At 35.6% G+C, this 24,793-nt stretch overlaps 1 protein-coding gene across 1 annotated transcript; it reads right to left on the bottom strand.

Annotated features, from left to right (window-relative positions):
- On the bottom strand, window positions 1-13,759 carry LOC129271495 (phospholipid phosphatase-related protein type 1-like). Its single transcript, XM_054908830.2, has 8 exons — window positions 13,594-13,759; window positions 7,677-7,993; window positions 6,893-7,031; window positions 6,336-6,519; window positions 5,525-5,582; window positions 4,804-4,980; window positions 3,981-4,130; window positions 1-2,973 (listed from the first exon to the last, which is right to left on the bottom strand). Exons 2-8 carry the CDS (start codon window positions 7,938-7,940, stop codon window positions 2,911-2,913), a joined length of 1,035 nt encoding a protein of 344 aa, XP_054764805.2. The 5' UTR covers window positions 7,941-7,993; window positions 13,594-13,759; the 3' UTR covers window positions 1-2,910.
- Window positions 13,760-24,793: the final 11,034 nt, after the last annotated feature.

Below are 24,793 nucleotides of genomic sequence, written 5' to 3'. Positions count from 1 at the left end.
GTAAAATTGAGTTTATTGTATCACTCCATGCAATAGTCAGATATATCACTAAATATGTGTTGCAACAGACAATATTCATGATATTGGGATAAGAACATTTCATCACATTTTTTGATCATAATTATTTCGATTGAATTGAATATCTGTAAAAAAATTGCACAAAAATCGCCATTCTATATATCTATATCTGAGAGTTAGTAGCATAATATCACACTGCTTGACGATCACTGTAATAGTTTTAATACGCGGAATAACATTAACATAGCCATCTTATAATTTTGTTTTCATGGTTGCTTTTTCCTTTGTATATCAATGACCTCGAAATTGTTCCTCAATCCTTAATTTCATACTCTTTGCTGACGATACAAGTATTACTCTTTCTCACAGAAATATTACTTCTCTCATTGATACCATATATATTGAACCTCTTAAAATCGTAATTCTGGCTTCAATGCAATAAACTGTCACCGAACCTTGACAAAATTGTACTGTTTAAAAGAAAAAAAAATGGTACTGACATTCCTCCAGTTAACTATGGATGGCAAGATTATGTCCCAGTTATCAAATATAATTTTTTAGGTATCAAAATAAATTAATTTCTACCCTGGAAACCTCATATTGATGATTTATGTACTCGCTCATCAAAATAAAGTACTGGTGTTCTCCGCAAACTGAAGTTTATTATACCCAGACATGTTTTATTTTCACTATATAATACTTTCGTTCACCCCATCCCACGTATTGTTGTATGCTATGGGGAATGGATTTAAAACACATTTACATAAGTTATTTCTGATTAAGAAACGGTTAATAAGAACGGTTTGTAATGCACATTTTAATAGTCACACAAACAAGTTATTTCTCGATTGTAAAATATTGAAAACATGTGAGCTGTTTCCTATGTATACTTATATATTTATGTACAACTATAATTTAAATCTCTTGCCAAATATTTTTAATAATCTTTTTAACACAAACACCTCTTACCATTCATACTTCACGCGTCATTCAGCAGATCTTCACCAATATCTTCCAATACTAAAATTACCCCATATTCTCTACGTTGTAGAGGAATCAAGCTACGGAATGATTTGAATAATGATATTAAAGTAAAACTCCAAATAAACAAATAAAAAACTTCTGAAAGATGAAGTTGTTCCCTATATGAAAATCCTGCCAATAGCACACTGTAGGTCACTATAGATTTATAATCATAATTTCATGTTTGTTTGTTTATTTCCCCTATATTAGCCCATTGTTTTTGCAATGTATTTCAATGTTGTTATAATTATATTGTTTACTCTTTTGTATGTTTTATATCGATTTGTATTTAACCTAAACTTTTAAAAAAACTTCCAGGCGCTCCCAATCCAATGTTACCGTTCAAATAAACTTTATATATTTGTAGTTTTATGATTGATTGATAAATACAATTAATTTGAGTCTACCCCAGCAGAAAGGTTGACCTAAATGAAGAGAAATCAACCAAATCTTGAAACTCATTTTTTTAATCAGATAAGTTAAGAAATAGGAAAATTATCTCATTTAAAGTTTCTCTTCGTCTCCTTGTCAATGTAGAGATGTGAAAAGTACATTTCCCTATCACAAATTTCTTTTGCATTTTATCTTGATTCCTCCCTAAACATATTAAATTGCCATTGTTATAACATTTTATGATTTGATGAAATTGACGAATTTGCAAACATAGAATTTTCGCAATTCATATAATACCATACAAAAATAAATCCGAATGGGTAAGAGACATATCGACTATCTTATTTACATATCAATATGTAATGTATATAACGGTTTTGTGAAAAAGAGATTAAATACACATGCTGTACACGTTTATCGTACAATACTTTTAACGGTGATTTTGTGTGTAACGGTGTTTGAGTTTACGTGACAAAATATAGATTGTAAGAGAGGGGGAGGGGAGACCCGAGAAGGGGGGGGGGGGGAGGGGAGGGGAAGGGGGATAATGAAAAAGGAAAAGAAGGGGGGGGGGGTAGGGCGCAATGTCATAGTCGAAATGCATAAATATCAAATGGCAAGATTAATATGCCTATCGATCCAGAGTTTATAACTTGAACTGTATACCAATTCTATTATGCCGACTCTAAAATAAAATAATTAAATCTTTTTTTTAAAAGGACTAATTTTCCTTCAATTAGATTGAAAAGAAATAAATATTGCTATATACTTGAATGAAAGTAAAATAATGAACGAATCAATTAAAAGTAATAAACCGTTAATCTATCTTGTAAGGATGAGGATATTCTCCCATCACAAATCATATGCAATCATCATGACCATCAATATTAGCATGCAGTATAGGCCTACGATAAAATATACACACATCTAAGATGTTGGGCAACATACTGTCCACTGTGTTGTTGGGTAATGTACGTTGGTAAAATATATATATATATATTTTGGACAATTATCATATTGAGCATATTTATTGCCCAATTATTAGTTTTTATCACCTAAGTTAACCAATACTGTCTTGTGTGGACACTATGTTGCCCAGGGTTGGTTAAGAGTTCGGCATTTTTTGCCCAACTATTTTAAGAGTGTACATCGTCGCATCACTGCAGTGTAAAGACGGTGTTCAAAATTTTACAAGCTGTTTATTATATAAACCTTATACAGTAGTTGTTTAAACAGTTTAAACCATGGTTAATTTATTGATGATTAAATATTAAATATTAAACTTAGTTATGTAAAATTTCAAACACTTGTTTAAACTGTTAAAACAACTACTGTAAAGTTCATAATGAATAGCAATGTGCAAAAGTTTTAGTCAACGTTTTTTATATGTACGTACTAGATATCTACCAAGAGCTTATACACTTGATATATATATATTGATTTTATATCACACCAGTCGACATAATACGATGACATTTAGTAGTCTCTCCTTAAACTATCGCCGACAAAAGAGGGGTTGTGGAAAGTCGCATGGCCATTCTGTAAAAAGTGATGAAATGCATCATAAATTTTGTTAGTCCAGTCATGATTGTGTTTTGAAGAGGAAGAACAATACCCCAGAATAGTATTTTTGACAGATTCGATAGTAATACTGGTTGTAAAGGACCTTCCATCCCGAAATGATTAGATATAAAGATACAAGAATCTGCAACATTTTCTTCACAGCGGCTAGGTCATTTAACCAAAATTAGAAGGGTGATTTAATCATTATCATTGCCAATATCATTCATATAGTAGTGTTTCTGTCTGTTTTGTTATAATCATTATCATCACCATAGTTATAATTTTCAACTTCATTATCACAATTATTATTGTTTTCATTATCATTATCATTGTAAATACTGTAATTGTGTTTTTAGAGGTTTTTTTTAAAATCACATTGACGCTTAAATTTTAATTGCATAATACTGTAATGTTGCAATGTTAGGGCAATCATGGACTGCATTAAAATAAATATAACCGAAAGAATCACTAAAGAAATTATATATAACTTATTTTTCCATTTCATAAACAAGTGGCTCGTCGGTTGCTTTCCATCCAGGGGCATTGGCCAGACAGTTTGTACAATTATGTGTGTTTTTTAAGGTTCTAGCCCACTCATTTCTTGTAGTAATTTAGAATACTTATTAGCAAATTTTCGCTTTTAGGACGCATGGCAGATTCAAGAACATAACAAAAATGTATTGTCATATGCCCTCCTATCATGGTAATGACAAAGCACAACCAAAATAGTCTTTGTCGAAAATTGGTGAATTTTCAAACGGCAGTTTACTCATTGATTCCGGACAAACGACACACTTTCAATGTTTCGTACCGCTGAAACTTAGGAAAGAACTGCGTTTCCGGTTCACCAATTTTCGATAAAGACCTCCTAGCTTTTTTTTTGTCGTTTGACTAACATTTTCAATACATTTACTGTGTTCTTAAATCCTTTCCTGTTGTAGTTGCGAAAACTCCCTCTTTATCCCATTCAAAATCCCACTTACTTGTGCAGGATGTTGACCATTACACGCCCTTAGTCTCGGCAGTCTGATCAGGGAAAGAGGTGATGATCGTTTAGGACTTGGTGATTTCCTTGGCAGGTTGTTTGGGTCATCTTGAGGGCGCTCTTCAAAACATGCCAGAACTGCAAACACCTGAAAGGCAAGGGTGCGATATGGATCATAATTATAATCCAGTTAAGAAATACACTATAAAACAATCTACATGATAAGAAATTTGTTAATACAATTGCGATATAGGTATTTACAAATGACAAAAAAGGATAACAGTCGGAGCCTGTCAGATAAAACAGATTGTAATAATGAGAACCGATATTATCTAACATTAAGTATCTTTTGTTTTTAGGGATATTTTGTTACTATCCTCATAAAAGATAACACAGTATCACAAAGAACTATTAAATATTTCACTGATATAAAGAAACCTTAGGTAATACATTTCTTGCAAAATCAATTCTCTTCCTTCTGATTTTTTGAATATTTCATATTAAAAAAACCGTTTAAAATGAATGTAAATAGAAAGTAAGTGATGTAAAAGAAAATAAGTGATCGTTTAAAATGAATGAATGAATGAATGTAAAAAGAAAATAAGAAAAGAAAACAAAGAAAACGGACGGATAGGTGTTATTCTTCCATAGATATGAAATGGTCCTGCTAATTACTTCAAAAGACATACTCAATATCGTACTGTCACCCCAGCTCCAGACGAACCAAATAGCATTTCCAATGAAAATCCATCTGTCGGTTTGAAGTAGATTTTGTTGGTGTCACAACTAGAGCAGTATGGTCGAATTTCTATGTTACTTACCAAGTAGAGCGCCACCACCATGCCCAACAGGAAACCAACGGCTACATCACTCCAGTGATGTCGATACCTAGATGCCCTGGTGACACCCCAGAGGAACCCTCCAGACAGGAGACCTAGGCTAGCCAGTGGGATGGGCAGTCTCGTACAGGGTATACTGACTTGACTGGTCATGTAGGCCTGTATTGAAAAAAAAATGTCAACAACAACTGCAACAACAACAACATACTTAGCCAGTGGAATCATTCAAAATCAGTTTTCATGGAAATTATTAGTTACAAAATTAAAGGAAAAACAGTAACAGAGAAAGGTATATAATTTCGACTTCAATGTATACTATTTATATTTTCTTAATAAGAATAATTTGAATGGAGGGTTAAAAAAAAGCGATGAACACCATTATTGTCTCTTTATAATTTACGATGTAATATAAGATAAAATTAAAAGGTTGGCTATTACAGTCGATCATTTATTGTTAACAATGGCGATTTTTATTAAAGGAAAATTTGATCAGATGAATATATTGATATGAATGAATCCCTCTGATAGAGGCAAACATAACCAATAAAAATGATTAAAAAATGTATTTTGTCATCATATCAAATGTCAATATGCATTTTCTGTTAGTATGGTTAAATATGCATTGCCTTTCATCTTGCTACATTTTTAATAGAGGCCGCGTTCTCTTTTTAATAAGATCGCTATAACATGGACCTTTTCCTACCGTAGAGAATACTGCAGCATATGAGCCTAGAGATGCATGGAGAGATGGGAATGACAACCTGAGGAGAAAAACAGATGAGAAGACGAGAGACTTAATTGCACTATAACGAGGACCGTTATCGAAGACCCTATTCCTGCAGGTACAATTATTTTATGTTGGGGTATTGCTGTTGGGATTGCACTGACTATCTTTTTCAGTTTCATACTTCAAAACAAGTATCGTACAAGCGATATCGAATTGATTATTATTTCTTCATCATCCCAAAATATGGATATAATTTTGAGCTACGATATCAGTATGCTTCTAATTATAATGCACATTTGGAAAGAATTGAAATCACAATTAAGGGGGAAAATAATTCTCTAACTTAAGTTTCTTCCTTATTATAATGTGCATGGTTTGTCATTTATTTAGCAACACCAATACGACTACAAACACATCAAATTTTAAGAAAAAAAATACGAGATCTACTTCTCATTTTGAAACACACATGAATGCGACTTGAGGCGCCATGCATTACACGGCGCCTCAAGTCATTTCAGCATCATCAACAAGACACTAAAACACAATTAAGAGAAATTATTAGATCTATAGAGCTTGATAGCACACTCGAACTGAGATGCCGTTTCTATACCAAAGTTATACCATTTCTATTCCCCAAAGGAAGAAGAAGGAGGAGATCAGATGGAGAAGAAAGAGAGGAAAACGAAGAAGAAGAAGAAGTAGTTAGTAGTTATTGTAGGAGAAGAAGAAGATTATGAGCCCCTTCCCAACGTACACCCACACACACATGCAGTATAGCCCTCGTTACCGAGCTTGTTTCAAGAGATCATCATCCCGTTTTGTACACTCATAATCAGTGATGAACCTTCGACAGTCTAGTGCTGTATAGTTTGGTCTACAGATGGTCAAGAAGTACGGTGTTTGTATCCCAGAGACCTTTTGAGCTGCATCAGTAACGATCCATGTGGCAAAGGCCCCACAGGCGAAGACACCTAGAATGATTGTTGGCCATTGAGATGGGGCATAGAAAATATATCTAGTCACGATAATAAACGATACATTGAGCTATTTACAACCATGTTCCATCGAACAGTGCGAAATTTTATCTCTCTGCATTGTGTAAAAGATGCTGCAATTAGGGAAACATCATCAAGCAATCTCTCTGATCTAAAGCATTATGGTTGTGCGTATATGAAAAATGCATTGAAGTAACATTTCAGTTCAGATCAGTTTGTACTTTCCTTGTCAACAAAACACAACAAGAAATCAGATGACAATCTTTGGTCAAATTTAACCAATGAAATGCCAGCAGTATAACGTGATTTGTAGCAGGAAACAAGTTAATAAGGTGTTTTCAGTCCTTACCCGTAAATCTGAACATTCTTCTGATGACGGGGTAGAGCTTAAGCGAGCAACTCTTGACGACCTTCCTTCTACCAACTTTCATCTCCGGTGGAGTCTTCTTGCACGAACAGAGGGCCAGCATACACTCACCGTAGAGGATCTGAGATTTGAAAGAGGTTTGCAGTTATGGTAAACGATGATGTTAAGGTTATCTGCTTCAGAATGTGAAGAACAAGCCTTACATCGCTAGCATAAAATATGACAAAGATACTCTCCAGATGATATGAGTGAAACATCCACCCTTCAACGTGTGAAATGTATAGAAAAGCGAAACACTGGGTAACGCTATTGGGAATTCTAAAAGTAGGTGAATATTTGTATTCATATAGTCTCTTTATTAATCAATTCACTATTTAAAGAGGAGCAGATTTCATGGATTCTTTTTTTAAGAATCAATTGTGCAATGGAAACAGTGTGGCTTGGTCTCTAGGAAAGATAGCCCCAAGCTTTGGGAACCAAATCTGCCACATCTCCGCATCATTGACAGATTATGATCACATATGACTATCCACCGATCCTCAAGATTCGAATAGAATGTAGGACCATTCATTTTTAGTTTTCCATCAAAATAATAATTTTGGATACCACCATCAATCAAAATGACGGTGTTGTGCGCCAGACTGGAAATCCGAGACCAGATTGTCAAGGGTAAGGATTTACCATCAAGGCCAAGGACACATAAGTGTCCTCGTGCTCGGCCTTCACACCAAGGTCGATGAGGAGGAACAATGAAAAATGGGCTCACCATAATGGGCGGAGCAGCAAAACAGGCTACATACAGTACTTCTTCAGTGAAGACATCGTCCTCCAAGTAGGGCATCATCAGGTTCCGATCGTGGCACCAGAAACCACGATGGAACGGACCAGGAAGGTTCTCTGTGAAGAGGAGGACGAACCAGAGGACGACCACGCCAGCCATGCAGAGGTAGTCGACGGCGAGGAAACAAGGGATGAGCATCGGGTTACGGGTCACCATCCGTGGCTCGTCGTCCACTTCGTAAGGGTCCATGGTGTAGATGGGGGTAGCTGACTGCTCTTATACGTGGATGAGATCGATATAGTCTTTATTTAATGTAAATGAGGGTACAATGATGGTAAATGGTGTAGAGAAGGCATTAAATTATTTATGTTAGCGGGCTTTATATACATAATTATGTCAGCAGATAGTACCAACCTATGATATTCACAATTTTATAGATACAGTTTCTTTAACATGTTTGATATGTATAGTTTGAATCCATTCTCTTTTTACATCTTGAAACACATCGAGAAAATGGAGTGAACATGACTGAGGTAGACATATTTATGAATACTCATGTAAAATGAAAATATAAAGATATAAACAGTATTCCCAATGCAATGCCGAATGCAAAATGAATTTAAGCAATTTTATCCTTAAGACTAGGCAAATAAAATCTCGGCTTAAACTTTACTTCTATAAAGATTTCGATAAATCTCAGTATACAAACTCTTAATCTGAACTTGAACTCAATGAAGATACATATTAAATGCAATACTTAATGTCTTTAGATGTCACTTTCTTTATATATATTTTTTTCAGGTGGAATTTTCTTTGAAGAAAAAAAGGAATATTCGTGCCAAATGTATTTATTGTTTTTACATTTTCAAATATCGTTTCATAGAAATCTATAAATGTCAAATTTATGATTTATATCACATTTTTTCTATCATGATATGTCTCCACTGAAAAAAAGTGTAATATGAAATGTTCGTGTTAAAAAAAAGAGCACATATGAAATGTTTTAATTTGAAGATTTTTGGGGACACCTAAATATTTTTCAGCTCCTGATGACAGATGAAGGGGCATGGCATACTAATTTGTTTGATATCAAATTCGTCATGATGGGCACAAATATTTTATAAGATACAGTAAATTTTATGATGTATGTCATGTGTGAACTTTTCTTCGAATTTCATGGGTGTATGTAAACTTCTGGCCTCAACTGTACACTATAGTGTCTTTCAGTGATGTGGGGCGCTTTATAAAGCGTGCATTCCAGTGATTTTCACTTAATTTTGCTCAGACCAGAATCAGATGCAGGAATACCAGGTGCTTACAATATTTTTCTGTGTGACAAATCACTGATAGAAAGCTTCACAAAAGCTACAAGGAAATCAGCATTAGACGATACAGGCAATACCGACGTCATAACACTTCAATAGCACACGCTGCTCGATCCCCGTTGTCATAGAAACTTGCTGTTATCGATGGTTGGGGGTAATTTTAAAGAACTATTGTTATTTTGTAGTACTGCTTGAAGGGCTTGGACATCTTGACAATATATCTTTGCAAATATCTAATGTATCGGCTGCATAGAGTTTGTAAGAACGATTTAGTACTTGGGATATACTGTGCATTGGGTACGTGTAAAATCAGTATATTCCATAATCAGGATGTAAAATTACATGTATGTGTGATCACATGTAAATCCCGATTTTATCATTTCTATCAATTGAACTGATTTTTATTCCATAATAAAGATGATGAAAAGGTATAAGCAAAATAGGGTTTACGTTTAAAGAAAGTTACTGGAGTGACCATTGTATTTCTTTTCTTATGTGGGCTAACAGTTATTGACAACGGTGTTTCGTAATATATAAATTCCTGACAGTTTAGAATACACATTAGAAACAAAATGACTGTCGAATGTAGATCCTAACCCCTCCAAAGCCCCTTCTTCTCTCTTGCTCCGCCATATACCATGCATGCCCACTGTCACTGCTGGCTAACATTCTTTTTAACCTTCTTTTTGTGTGGTGATGGAGGTGGGGGCGGGGGCTGACTAATTCCCCTGAAGTTCTCCCAATACTGCTTGTTTGGGGAAATCAATGTAACATATCTTAATCATTATAACTATAAGTATGGTTTCATTAAGTATCCAGTCCATTTTAATTTTGAGTAACCAAAATAATTGACAAAATAGATTTATTGTTTTGAAAGATGTAAATGTTTGAGCTCGATTGCTTTGCTTTCTCACAAATAAAGAAGATAGCCTATAGCACTGTATAAAACCCCAGCCCTTTCATTTTTTTTGCTCGGTTATGCCACTGCCCACCATTGCCCACTGTGTATAAAATAGATCCTTTCTGTTAATTTACATCTAGGCGATATCTCCTCGATGAATATGGATAGGCCCATACCATATTTTCCCAGTGGACGTGAATCCCTTCTTCATTTTCTTCAGTTTATAACGATCAATCTCTCGACCGACCTGGGAAAAACACCTCGTTAAAAACACCCGCGCTTAATGAGAGTAATCCGACAAGCTGGCAATTTTTAATATGCCCCATTGAAACCATGATAAAGCCCCAAGGATTGAATAATCAGGATAATTACTCGTTCAAAATTCGCTGACTGATTGCTAGGCACTATAAGATGAATATCAACCGGTAAATTGCCAATTCGTCTATTGCCAACTCGTCCACTCATCACATGGTCTATATACCTTCATTTAATCTAATGCCATTCCGTCCATCAACATTTCGTCTAACAACCGTTTGGTCCAATAACCATTTGGTCCAATAGTCACTTCGACTAATCACCTGTTCGTCTATTACCATTTTGTCTCATAACCAGTTGGTCCAATACTCATTTTCTTTTCATCCATTTCGCCCAATTAACACGAAGTGAAATTAGACCAAATGGTATATGGACTAAATGGCTATTGGACCGACTGGTTATTAGACGAGATCGTGAGTGGACAATATGGCAATTAGACCATGTGGATAGTAGACCAGATGATAGTAGACGTGATGGTAATTTGACGAATAGGCATTAGACCAATTGGAAATAAACCGACATTTCTTGCTTTACAACGCAGTTATATGGTTGCAACAAACAATATTGAATGCTTTGACGCGCGATATTATTCTCTAATGCATGTGCGTCAAATTAATTGCGAAGGAATGTGTTTGCTCAGGCAGCTATCGTTGCAATTATCTTGATTAATTTTGTACAGCTCATTGCTATCACCCGTTCTGGAAAATCAATTTTCTGATATTCTGAGAGATGGTGGCATTTAGTAACATTTGGGCAAACATTATAATATAATCAATGGTTTGTAATAAATCGTAGGTTGCTTGATATGTAGGGACTTTCAATCATACTGCTAAACCCATGGGCATTAGAATGATCGTTAACAATTATTCCCACTTATTGCTGACGACAAGAACAAGGAATACATGCTTTGCTTGAGATAAAAAAAAATTAGGGAGACCCAGAGGGGGGGGGGGGGGTGAGATAAAGAGTGCAAGAGAAAAATGGAGAGAGAGGGGGGGGGGGGGGAGGAGGGTAAGGGGAGTGAGGGGAGGAGACTATATCGATCTTTTATCAATAAAAAACTCAATAAGATACACATAATAATCAAATAAGACTTTAATCAACATTAATTATATCGAGCGAAAAATTCAATTAAGTATGGGATGGATGATGAAGATGAAGAAAAGGCAGGCTCTTATTGACCGAGTTGTTACGACTATAAAATTATTAACTTGACCGTATATTAAATTATTGATATCAATATATGGTCAAGTTGGTCTGCACCGTATATACAGCCATGCGCCTGGCGAATAATTTTCATCATGAAAATGAAATCAAATTTGCTGTTGACCCATGGACCTTGCAATGCTTGTCACACACAGGTCAGCTGCAGGCATGCAGAATTTTGATTGACGAAGTTATTTTTTTTCCATATTCAGCCCTTATCAATTGGTCAAATTAGAAATTGGTTATTGTGGAATGACAAAAAGTTAATGGTTCTTGATTAAACATTTTTGTTTTCCCCTCATGTGTTTCAGTAATAAATAGGCTTATACACCTTCATAATACACTGTAAAAAAATATTGGGTAAAATTTTAACCAGCACGAGGGTAATTATGTGTCCAACTTATTTTGGGCAGTATTTTACCCATGCAATGCGGGAAGCATATTGTCCAGTGAGGATACAAAATAAGCAGCAATTACTTTAGAATGGGCACAATTTTCATCACACTGGATAAATAAAAAATGCCCAAAAGAAATGACCTATGTTGGTTGGACACATAATTACCCTCATGGAGCACTTTTACCCAACATTTTTTAGAGTGTAGGCACATTAAGTTCTTATCACAGTAAAAACGCTGTTTAAAATTTATACAATACTGTTTACTATATGAACTCAACAGATGTTAAACAGTTGAAAAAATAAACATGCATAACTCATTGAATAAAAAAAAATCTAACATAAAATTTTCGTTACTTTTAAAATACTTATTTAGATTATTAAACAACTTCGGTAAAGTTCATTATCAATTTAAGTAAACATTACTAATGTTATCAAGAAGCCAAAAAATTATTTTAGTTTAATTACCCAAATAACTTACAAGACTAATTTCTCCTATGTATTACTAATAACTTACATGACTAATTCTCCCCTGTATTACTAATAGTTACCTCAATAGATACATTTAAGACTACACCTGTAGCCATTTATAACACATAGTCAAGGTGAGACAGCACCTAGTTAACTCCCCCTTTAAGGCTAAAATATGTTGGTGATTTTTCACGTTTTTTATGCGTTTTTTCAGTTTGTTCATCCTTCATCGAAACCAAACACTAATCAAATTGTTGCACTTCAAATGAAATAACACATGAACACTTTTATCATTCAAAGCAGGACAGCAATCTGCTATTATGGCGCAGTCACATTTCGCCTACGATGGCCATGCAGTGATTAGAAAGCATCCGTTTTTTTAATAATTTTGTACTAGCTTCCTGTATGTGTGGTTCGTATAAAATTCCTGAAATGGCTGTTTTCGACTCACCGTGTGGGAAATGTGACTGCAGCATAACCCTTGTTTCCACTTCGACATACTATCAGCGTTTAACTACCACGCCCCTCCTCCCCGTAAAGAAGAAGAAGAAGAAGGAGGAGAAAAGGAAGAAGAAGAAGAGAAGAAGAAGAAGACTGGAGTAGAATAATGATAATAATAATCACACTGTGGATACCTCTACAGTGTGATAATTCAGTGTGTCTAAACAGTGGAATATTTGAAGTTGTGATTCATACTGTTTAAAATACTCAAATCTAACAGTTTAAAGAAAATTTCACACTGTGGACACCTCTGTACAGTGTGAGTGTTCACAATGCGTTAACACATGAGATTATGTGACGATGGGCTCCACACTATTAGAATACTAAAATCCAACAGTGTGAAGATAACTTCTCTCTATGACTACATGCACATGTGGGACGCACTTCGGGGCATGGTGTTCTTTTCAACAAGGATTTTTTACACTCTCGACCCATGGCAAGATGGTAATCATACCGTAATTTGCCAGCGTTGTGTGAGACCACTGAACATGGTGACTGGTCGGAACGCTCCCCAGGGAGTAGATAATACGTGTGATGTAAGCTGGAAATACTGATTAAGTTATCGGAAGGCAAACAAAATTATGAATAACTACCATGAATTTTATCTTAATCGCCATATGATAACAAGTGGATTGTCAATATAATGTATGTGATATCTACGGTAGATGGTAACATAGCGCGAAATACATAAAGAAAAAAATAACACTTAGTTATTGAAATGAATTGCACATTCGAAACTATGCCACTAAAAAGCTATATATTATAAATATAAATCACATTGAAACTTACCACATGCAATTGATGATTAGCTATTAAGGGCCAAATAATTTCAGCTATGTAGAGGAATGGAACATCATTCTGCCGGAATGAATTTCCCCTTGACTGCCCGGCATATAAGAGCGAACGACAATGTTCGGTGCGATCCGGAGTCGTCTGCTGTGCCAATACAAAATGCAAATACAAATATCCCTTCTTCTTAATATAGCTCGCCTTTTGAACTCCGCTGCAGTATCGAGAATGGCGTTGGGTGCGCATGTTGTTTGTATATTGCGGCATGCATTTTATGCATTTTGCTTTCATTGCAGTATCGCGATCGCCAGCAGGCTATCGTTGACTGCATAACCAGTTGACCAAACAAACACTTCCAAGTGGTTTGAAAATTTTCTTCCTTCTTATCAGGCCTGTCACATCATTTCAACAATGAATTCATTAATTTTCATTATTGCAATTTACAATAATGACAATGATAATAATGGGTAATAATGTTATGCCTAGATATTGATAACAATGATAATGACGAAAGTATTTTTACAATTATTATCGTCATGATTATAAAATATTCAATTCAATTTTTTTTTCAATTCAATTCATTTATTTGACATCCTTTAAAAACATATGTACAAGTATACAACAACAAAGGAGTACAATAATTTAAATCACAGTATAAGCGATAAAAAATTGTCAAAATATAAAAGAAATGAAAATAAAATGTAGCGGATGTAGGAAGTCAGAAAGGCCATTGACCTGTCAAAGCCGACTCCCTTGATTACTACATTATGGTACGATTAAAAACACAAATAGAATAGTGGCCAAAAAAAACAAACAAACAAAACAGACACGAACACATCGAAATCAACCCCCCCCCCTCAGATAGGCAGTTGGAATTATTAACTATAAGTAGACAGTTGGTTTTGTTTCAATCTACGTTTCAATGATGAGAATGTAACAGATAATTTTAAAGTATCGGGTAAATTATTCCACAAGTTTGGTCCTTTATAACGAATTGTAGATTTAGAAAGCGTATAACGAAAGAACGGTATATATAATTTGTTTGAATTTCTACTACTACAATTATGTTATTTGAAATAAATAAATAAAATAAAATAAACTAACAATAAAATAAGGTTGTGAGTTCGAATCCCTGCTCTGCCTTGTCTTCAATTTGAGAAGAAGACCCGAGAGTAGTTTATATCATCTTAAGGTCAGCCACGGTACCTGATTAACCCGGACGTAAAGTTTCCTATGTACTTGGTTACATACCAACTTGGCGTTATACAAGCACAAAGCTGCGCTGCCGAGTTCCTACGGGAGTAACCATAACAGAAACGGAAATGCTATTATTAAGGAAAAGTGGTAGTAGTAGAGGTAATAGTGGTAGAATTGGTAGAACTGGTATAGTCGTAGACTAGTAGAAGTAGTAACATAATTGTAGTAGTAGAAGTAAAACAGTAGTAGTAGTAGTAGTAGTAGTCAGGCGCGCCGGAACACTGTCAGTTTTAGGGGGGGGGGATCCCGAAGGGGGCACAATATTTATGACAGCGTGAGAACCGAAGCGATCGAGCGGGAGAAGGTGTAGGACCCTCCACGGTAAGGACTTTGTGTAAAAATAGAGTATAAAAGTTGCGTTTCTAAGAGCATTCAAAAATACATTTCTTTAGAATTAAACACAGAATTCACTACGAAAGACTATACTTATAATTTATGAGAACCTATGAAATCTACGCGCAAAACGATCGCTTCGGAATGTGGTTTTCATGTCTGATCAATTAAATTACGTATTACGCTTATATTGACTCAAAATAACAGAAATTACATTTTTCATGCAATATCCTTTCAGAAACATTTATTTATGTACATTTACATACACGGACGACGCGAGAAAGCACAATCATCATAAGTTTCAAGTAATTCCTGTTAAACAAGGAGTGTATTAAGCAGAAGAAGCGTAACAACAGAAACAAAAGAAATTCTAATGAATGTCTTTTCAAATTAAAAATGTCATACTGTTCTGACGTGGCAGACGTCGATAAGCACTTAAATCCCCATTCTATGCAAATCATTTCTGACATCAGCATTGGAGATAGTCCCTGATTATCCATGCATGGGCAATACGTTTCATATTTTGTAACTGGAGGAAAAAGAAATATGACAAGCTTAATTGTCTAACAATTTATAACTTTTCTGAAAATCAATAAAGTTTAAAACATTACTCGATTTATGTGTTTCCTTTTGCAAGTTTTGTATGGCTGGGAATCACTTTTGGATGACTCCTTCAAAATCTTCTTTTTTCTTTACATATTTTCTGGGGAAAATCGATGACTAGGAAATGATGAATATCAAATTCCAGGAAATATTCATTTGTAAATAATCATGAACTGATTAACAAACTATCGCAGTTCATAATGTACATTAAGTAACATTATTTAGAAGAAAACAATTTTATTCCATTAGCGGATGTGGTTGACGGTACACCATGTGGAGTTTTCGAAAAAGTGGATAGAGGAAGAAGTGAAATTGATAGGGGAGGAAGTGGACAGTTGATAGTCGAGTAATTTTTTGTTTAAAAGAGCGTAGTCCTGAAAAAGACAGTAAACCAGAAAAGGTTGAAGAGTTGAAGAGGCTTGAGTAGTTGATAGATGAGTACTCCTGCTCTGCACTCCATTCGCCGACTCAAACTAGCATCTTCTCATTTATCCAATAATCCAATTACTCAAGCCTCTTTAACTCTTTAACCTTTTCTGTTTTACAGTCATTTTCAGAACTACACACATTTTCAAGAAATATTACTTTAGGACCTATACTCTCAATCTTCCAATTTCTCGCCTATCAATTTTACTTCTTCCTCTATCCATTTAGACTCCACTTGGTGTATACCGTAAACCACATCCGCTACACACCACCATGCAAGCCCTCAAACATCATCTAATTATATTCCAGTGTGTTTCTCGAGAATTTGTAGAAGTGTAACACATCTATTTGTATTCGACTACATACCAGGAAGGGCAAAATAATGAAAATATCAGTATTAGTCTAATAATAATAATAATAATAATAATAATAGCCAATTTTTATAGAGCGCTTTTCCCAGAATGGCTCAAAGCGCGTTACAGCATATTATTACCCCGGTCATTGGATTCATTTCAACCCCGCACGAAAAGTGCACAATTTCCACTCCCTGAGGAGCATTCCTTGCATTCATCGCAGCCTCATTATGGCGCTGGCAAAATCAAACATACAATATCTTTCACATCCTACCGGGTACCCATTTAGCACCTGGGTCGAGAGTGGCAAAGTGTGGATTAACGCCTTGCCAAAGGACGCTAGACCGCGGTGGGATTCGAACACACGACCCTCTGTTTACAAGGCGAGAGTCAGAACCACTACACCACGGCTCTTAGTCTACGGCTAATATTAAGCTTTACGCTACAATATCATTTGTCCAGGCTTGCAACATGGATATAAATGATTATATAAGGCTATAAAATTATTGCATCATACTGATATCTTGTTTTTATTTCGTAATTATCAAAACATAAGAATCTATCTAGGTGAGCTCACTCTACTCAAATACAATCACTCTTCTAAAATGTGTAATGCACACATCGTTTGTCAAAACCACTTGCTTCCCCTCAACGTCCTCCAAGATCCAAAAGATTCCATCCAGATGATAATTATATAAAACGATAAAAATGAAAGAAAATGAAAAGGCCACTTATAGAAAAAATACAAAATATGCATTGGTGAACCACTTTCAATTTGCCATTCGGTATTAGTCTGAAATGTGTTCATTAAAAGATTAAACGTTATCACACTGAATAAGATGGAAAAGGGGCTTATCAAAGGTATGTTTCACAGAGGGACTGCTCGTCAAAAGACGCGAGGCTTACTATTATATGTAATTGCCCCGTAAGGGGCGAAATTTTTCCATTTTTGACAATGGAAATGACAATTTTGAGGCAGAAAAGTGCCTTCATCGTTTACTTTTGTCCTTAAATAATTTATCATTTTCTACTTTTAGGGGGGCACATTGGGGGGGGGGGGCAAAATCTCGTTTTGCCCCCCCTCAAATTTTTATTTTGAGGGGCAAGTGCCCCCCTGCCCCCCGCTTCCGGCGCCCTTGGTAGTAGTCGTACTGGTATTAGAAGTGGAAGTGGTAGAAGTAAAAACACTATATAGTAGCAATTCCGATAATACATTGAATATAATTATATTGATTAACATTTATTCGTAAACAGATAAAATGCACATAAAAGGCGTACATGTATATACTGTATATTCAATTATTTATTAGACATATTCGTGATGTTTTGTCAAGAGAGAGACAATTCAACATTGAAATGTGTTGCATGGCATAGACAGAAACATACACATGTACACTATATCTAAACATCAATAAGACACCACGCTACTTTCATGACTTTACAACTATGACTACCGAAAGACGTTTTGGCTATATAAGCTTACCTTTTAAAAACAATACCATATAGGCCTACTTAAATTCAAATATGTACCTTTCCAGGGGCACACAGATGAAAATACACAATTTCAAGCAATCTATTCGAAAATGAAGAGATTCTACTTGAGAAATTATAATATTTAATAAAATGGTAAGTCTAAAATAACGGAAACATACCAGCGAAAATACACAAAACCACTTTCGATATAATTAAATAATTTTGCTTGTAGTAATTAGCATCACTTTTAATTAAATTCATTTTACGCTAATACATGTATAATAACTTCATTCGATGCAACAAACCACAACTGAAGAACACCGTAGTAATTACATGTAACCATAATCATACGACACATTTGCGAAACAATACAAAATATACCACGACACTTGGGGACGCTAAAAATATTTACATCGAAGATACATGTTGTTGTTGTTGTTTTAGCTTATACGGCGCGTGTCATTCAGTAGTAAATATTTGCGCCAGCTACATGTAATAGTGATCTCCTTCCAAGGGCTAACCGCAGAGAGCAGAATCATGGTGCTCTTGAGTGAGAATGGTTTTAGCTTGTTCCGAGAATGAGCCATTGTATGAATGATAAAAGTTGTTGACCCATGCACGTTTCCTGTACCGTAGGATCTTCAGGACAGTCTTCCGAATTAGAGGTTGCGTCATATAGCATACGCAAACGGGTTTATGAGGATGTTACTATACGCAAACCAACGGGAAATCTCTGAGAAGCTGAAGACACTGTTAATATGGCTAACCTGTCTTGGGAGAGGGAGTGTATCATGATGCTAACAATGTTATGTAACCAGGTCACTAGGAAAACCAGAACTATGAAGGTCATGGTTCGCATATTTGCCTTTGGTCCCTCTGGTTGATTTCCCTTTGATTTCCAGTTGGCCCTACTATAATCATGAAATATTGCACCTACGTGCACTCAACATGTCACTTCCGCTGGTTCGTGTTTGCCAAGTAGGCCTATTGTCTAAACTGTCACTGACAGCTTTCAGAGAGATGTTAATCATGTCCATGTCAACGTTTGACTTCTTTCTGGTTTTCTGAGTATCTCTTGACATTTCTAATGAAATACAAAAATATTAACAATGCCAATAAGATTTGTAAGAGCAGAATTTCCCTTTTTAGATCGAGCTTTCTTTGCCTCATCGATCGGACGCCATCGCCACTCTCTAAATGAGGTAAAACTGCGTGTACTTGCTTTATTTAAAGATACACACGGATATAAAATCCAGCTAAAATGAGAAAAGGCCCAACCGATCTAAGGATTATCCAACATTATCCAACAAGGTCCGCCGGACTATTTCACCCACCAAGAGCTAGAACCATCCTTCTGAATAAAACATTTATTTTTACCGGTACACAACTTTGGAACTCTCTTTTGGAATCCGTGCGCAATAAACCGACACTTTGTCAATTTGTTTGAAATGAAGAAAAAATAAATTCAATCAATCAATCAATCAATCAATCAAGGATGCAAACCAGGATTTTGGTAGTTTTAGCCAAAGAATAATAATTGGTCTTAAAAACCCGATGCTGACATTCTATAAGTTGGTTTTGCAAAGTCCCAACAGAAGTAATCGTCATCCAAACACCAAAAGGACAGTATCCATGTTCCAACGGTAACAACGGTAGCCTTGCGGATACTCTTCTGTTGATAGTGCTTGATTGGGTGTATAGTATGGCAATGTAACGGTCTATGCAAATTACGATGATACCGCATACTGAAACGCTCAGGATAGACTTCTGACCCCTAGAAACAAGACACTGGCCAGCCTACCGAAGTGCCACCCGTCATAGAGGCGCACAATTGAGACGAGTCCAACAAAGATGTCCGCAACGGTGATACTAAGGATACTTGAGGTGGGATAAGTCCGCAGTTTCTTTTCAACGGACATTGCTATCAGAATGAGTGTGTTGGTGATGACAATTAAAAGCGGCAGAACTACCAAGATTAAGAATGTATCACAGAATGTGGGTTTCTGCATGTCCCGTATTATCCTCTCTCCTGACATATCAAAATGTTTTAGAGGCACAATTTTCAAGGATTAATGTATTCGCACATGTCATGATGTGAATTAATCTGTAAAGATCTTTTAGAAAAAAGAAAGAAACGGATATGTATTAAACAAACGAGTTTATCATAAAATCAATAATTCAAGTAGGTATGATCACCTTGCATGTCACTAAAGAGGTTTATCATTCGACGAGTATAGTTCCTGCAGTTAGCCAATGAATTCTTTCAACCGGGAAGGTTCCATTCTTTGTCCTCACGATCGTTTTCTGAATATCGAAATGTTAGTATTTTAAGCCTAATGATGAAGAGAAAAGCTGTCACGTATAATGTTTAATCAACTCTTCAGGTATGGCAGTAATCATGGAAATGTTTTAAGAGAATAGTGTTCAGCCTAATTTAATATATGCTCCCAGATATTTCGAATTCGCAAAGGAACCTCTGTGAGAGTATCGTCTCGCCCCTAGGATAGCGATTAAAATATCACGAAATCGCCGCGCATATTTGTTCGATATGAGGATTTTAAAGCTACAGGGATCGAAGCCTTTAATTCATAAATTGAGTTTTCAGGGTTGCGTAGATGTCATGGTGATGAAAAATCATACTTATACCTGTTTAAACAATACGAGAATAAACAAAGAAATATATTTAAAAGCGGTAATATGGACCCTTTTATCAGTCTCCAAGAAGAAATAATCGACGATACTTAAGGCATATGCTGTACTCTCTTTTTCTTTACTCTGAATGCTAGGTAACCAATCCCAAAACCATAGACAAGGAAATTTTTCTTACTGACAAATGGTGGAATATGGCTAAAAACTACAAGGAAATAAAAAGAAAATCCATATCTTATTTTTTTGAAGTGAAGTCTAAAATATAAACTTTCCGAAAATTATTTTTTGCCCTATTGATCCTGAGCCCGGCAGCTACTGTGCAGCGCCAGATCGACGCAGCTCAATCCCTTGAATTGTGGAACGCCAAACAGGGAAGCAGCAAGACCCAACTTTTAACGTCTTTGGTCTGACGCGGCCGGAACTTGAACTCCCGGTCTACCAACTGAGCCAACACACCAACACATACTCTCTAAATACGTAAGAGCTAAATCTGGTCCCTAAGACCCTATCACACTCCTCTTGGAGTGAAACGATGGACTAATCCATTTGGAGTGAACTGTACATCCTAGTATAGTGCATTATAGCTCCTTCTGGAGTAAAAGTGTCTTAACCGATGCACAGTTTACTCCAAAAGGATTGATCCCTCGTCTCCAAGAGGAGTGTCATTAGGGACCTGATTAGCTCTTACGTATTTAGAGAGTAAAGGCGTAAAGATTTTAATGGGTTGTCACATTTCTTAACGTATTTGATTAGGGGTACCCGTTATTTGCTCTGCAATACAAATGTGACTTCAAGTGCCAGCGGTGTAGCATATCAGAAAGAAATATGATAGTGTCTAATAGGGAGAGTTCAGTCCGCTTTTTTTAAGGGCCTTTGCAAATAAAGTTGCCATCAAACTCTAAGTCATCAACTTGTTAATTTAAACGCATTTTCAACAAATAGGAAGTAGATGATTGGGGAACATTCATTTTATTCTATTATTATATCTTATTTAAAGGCAACATCTGTATGGGCCCTATATTACCTTTATAAACATTTGTAGTCGATTACCATACTTATTTATATACAGAAGGGCGTCGTGAAGAAGGGAGAACCACTTGAATTAAAAACACCATATAGATAGAGCTTACATGAATACCACAAAAATACGAAAACACAATAGAATCGAATCGAAAATAACGTACCTAATGTCATCATTAAATTGTCTACGCACATACATGATTATACAAAAAACATTCTCTAATAACGAATACAAAGGAAAGAATGTACATACCACTTTTAAACAAACAATTATGGTCAGTGGATTCGGAACTCTTGGACGAAGCACATTGTACAATTTTTTTTATTTTTTTATTTTATACAGCGCTGTTTACTGCGTGAACTTTACAGCGTAAAAGCCTAAACAGCGATTCTTAATTAATTGAAGAATAAATATTAAAACTTGAACTTGTTTTCTCTCATGCAATTACTATAAAGTGCAATATATAAACATCATTGCATAGAACTTTGAACAATGCTTTTACTGTTCATGGGTCTAACCATTCTTCATTTAGAATGGCTAAGAATAAAAACTAAGGAATGAATTACTACACATCTGCTAAAATAAGTAAGTTTTGTGGGAAGGTTTGAAGACTTCAGTGCTGTTAATTTCACGGAGTGTAGAATGGGGAGTTCCAAAGACGTGTAGCGATAGATGAAAAGGGACGGTCTCAATAATTTGATTATTTAAATGAATACAACATTGTATTCAGTCATCAGACCCTGGCATGCCCGCACACAATGTAGGTGCTTTCTCCACTCCATCGGGAGCATTTAATCACTAGTATCCAAACTCAATTGCTAAGAATACTACATAGGCTATCGCATCTTACCAGGTACCCTTAGAACACCTGGGTGGAGAGTGGCAAATGAGGATTGAAACCTTGCCACAGGAACAAGAAGAAAGTCAGAACCACTACGCGCCACAACACTTCTACATAAATAGTTTTTTACAGTGCAATAATTGTATTCCATGTCTATAATATGATTTATTACACCCAAATCAATCTGGCTTTCGGCCTATGCATTCAACAACTACTGCTCTTGCAAAACTTGTAAATCAGTGGTCGTTAAACATTGATAACAATTTAATTTCTGGAGTTGCGTTCATAGATCTTCGGAAGGCCTTTGATACCGTGGACCATGAGCTGCTTTTAAAGAAATTAGCTTGCATTGGTTGTAGTAATAGGACTATCACTTGGTTTAAATCATATTTATTTGATCGACAACAAGTGACAAAATTCAAAGGAGCCAAATCACACCCTTCAATCGTCAAATTAGGCGTGCCACAAGGGTCAATTCTAGGTCCCCTTTTATTTTCAATATATGTTAATAGTTTACCTGAATGTATTCATGAAGGTATCATAGATATGTACGCTGACGACACGACACTTACCGTCAGTGCGAATGATGCGACAGTTTTGGAAGAAAAAATTAACTGTTGCATTAAACAAGGTCATGGCATGGATTAAAGATAATCAGCTCGTCCTCAACACTGAAAAAACTTGTGTCATGATAATAGGTTCTCGTGCTAATCTCAGGAAAATAGATTCTTTCACGATTTCGTTAAAAGGTGATTTGATACATAGAGTTCAATTCACCAAATGCTTAGGAGTTTTGATAGATGAAGAACTGAAATGGTCAAAACAAATTGAAAATGTATGTAAACTTACTCAGAAAAGTATTGGCATAATAAAGAGAGCGAAAAGTTCTTTGCCTGTGCAGTCCTTAAAGTTGCTTTATAACAGTTTAGTGTTGCCAAGATTTGATTACTGTTCTGCTGTATGGTCGAATAGATTTCAATCCCATACAATTAAGCTGCAAAAAAATTCAGAAGAGGGCTGCAAGAATAATAATAAAGACATACGACACACCGTCGGCTGATTTGTTCGCAAGTCTTAAATGGATGACACTAGACAAACGATTTGAGCTCAGTCGCGTTTTGATGATATATAAATGTGTTCATAATTTAGCACCTTCTTACCTTCAGGTAAACTTAACCAATCCAAATGATGTACATGAACATCATACCAGACAGAGAGACAGTGGATATTTACGCGTGCCCAAGTTTCGCACTGATTGTTATAAGTGTAGTCCAATTGTTTCTTCAATATTTGAATGGAATAAGCTTGATAATTCAATTAGAACAGCTCCTTCTGTCATTTCATTTAAGAGAATGTTTAAAAGAACTTGTAATTTATAAATAACTTGCGGAACGTCCACTGTTGTGCGTATTTTGTGTTAGCATGACCTTGATGATTTGGTGTATATCATCAGTATTTTCAAGATGTCGTTCTTAGTTAATTTGATTTATTGATATTTGATTATACGTCAAACGAGTGTCCGTCTGCGTTTTGTTTGCTGCTAAGTTTGTTAATGTTTCGTTGTACATTCAAATCCTAATGTGAATTTTCATGCCGTAACATTCTGTACATACGTTATGCATTTTGTAAATATGTTTATTGTTATTCAGGGCCCCATGGTAGACCACTACTTATTGGTGAATGGGCTACCCTGTCAAAATATCAGAAATAGATAAATAAGCAGTTCAAATCTAAACAGTTCTTTGATTTACAAGTAAAGAGATCAGATCAGAAATGCACGATATAACTTTAGTTCCCCAAAGAAGGAATGTCAAGTTTATCAAACTCTGGCTGACCAAAGGCCTTGGAGAACACCACACCTGCCTCTTTATCCTCAGTCTGTTCGGTTTGCTTTTATTTCATTTTTTAAAACTTTTTCTGCCAACTCCCACTTAACTTTGCCTCCAATAAATCTTAATTTAACATTTTCTTAAATTTAGGCCCAAATGAGAGGTCATAGATAGAAGATAATATTGCGCAAGTAGATTTTTTTTTATTTGAGTTCAGTTAGCTTTAAGACTTGTGTAATTTTTCCGGTCAAAGGAGGAACATGAGATAAAAAGTGGAACTTTAAAGGAAGGAGAAACGCCACGAATGTAACATATTTTCACTCTCTTTTATCATTTATCATCGCTTATGACCGTTACATGGTTTGTATGACTGTGAATTGAAAGTAAGAGGGAGAACTAATGTGATATTTTACGC

Source organism: Lytechinus pictus, chromosome 11 (genome assembly GCF_037042905.1).
Source record: "Lytechinus pictus isolate F3 Inbred chromosome 11, Lp3.0, whole genome shotgun sequence".
NCBI classification, from domain to species: domain Eukaryota; kingdom Metazoa; phylum Echinodermata; class Echinoidea; order Temnopleuroida; family Toxopneustidae; genus Lytechinus; species Lytechinus pictus.
This window is presented reverse-complemented; position numbering and strand designations above follow the sequence as displayed.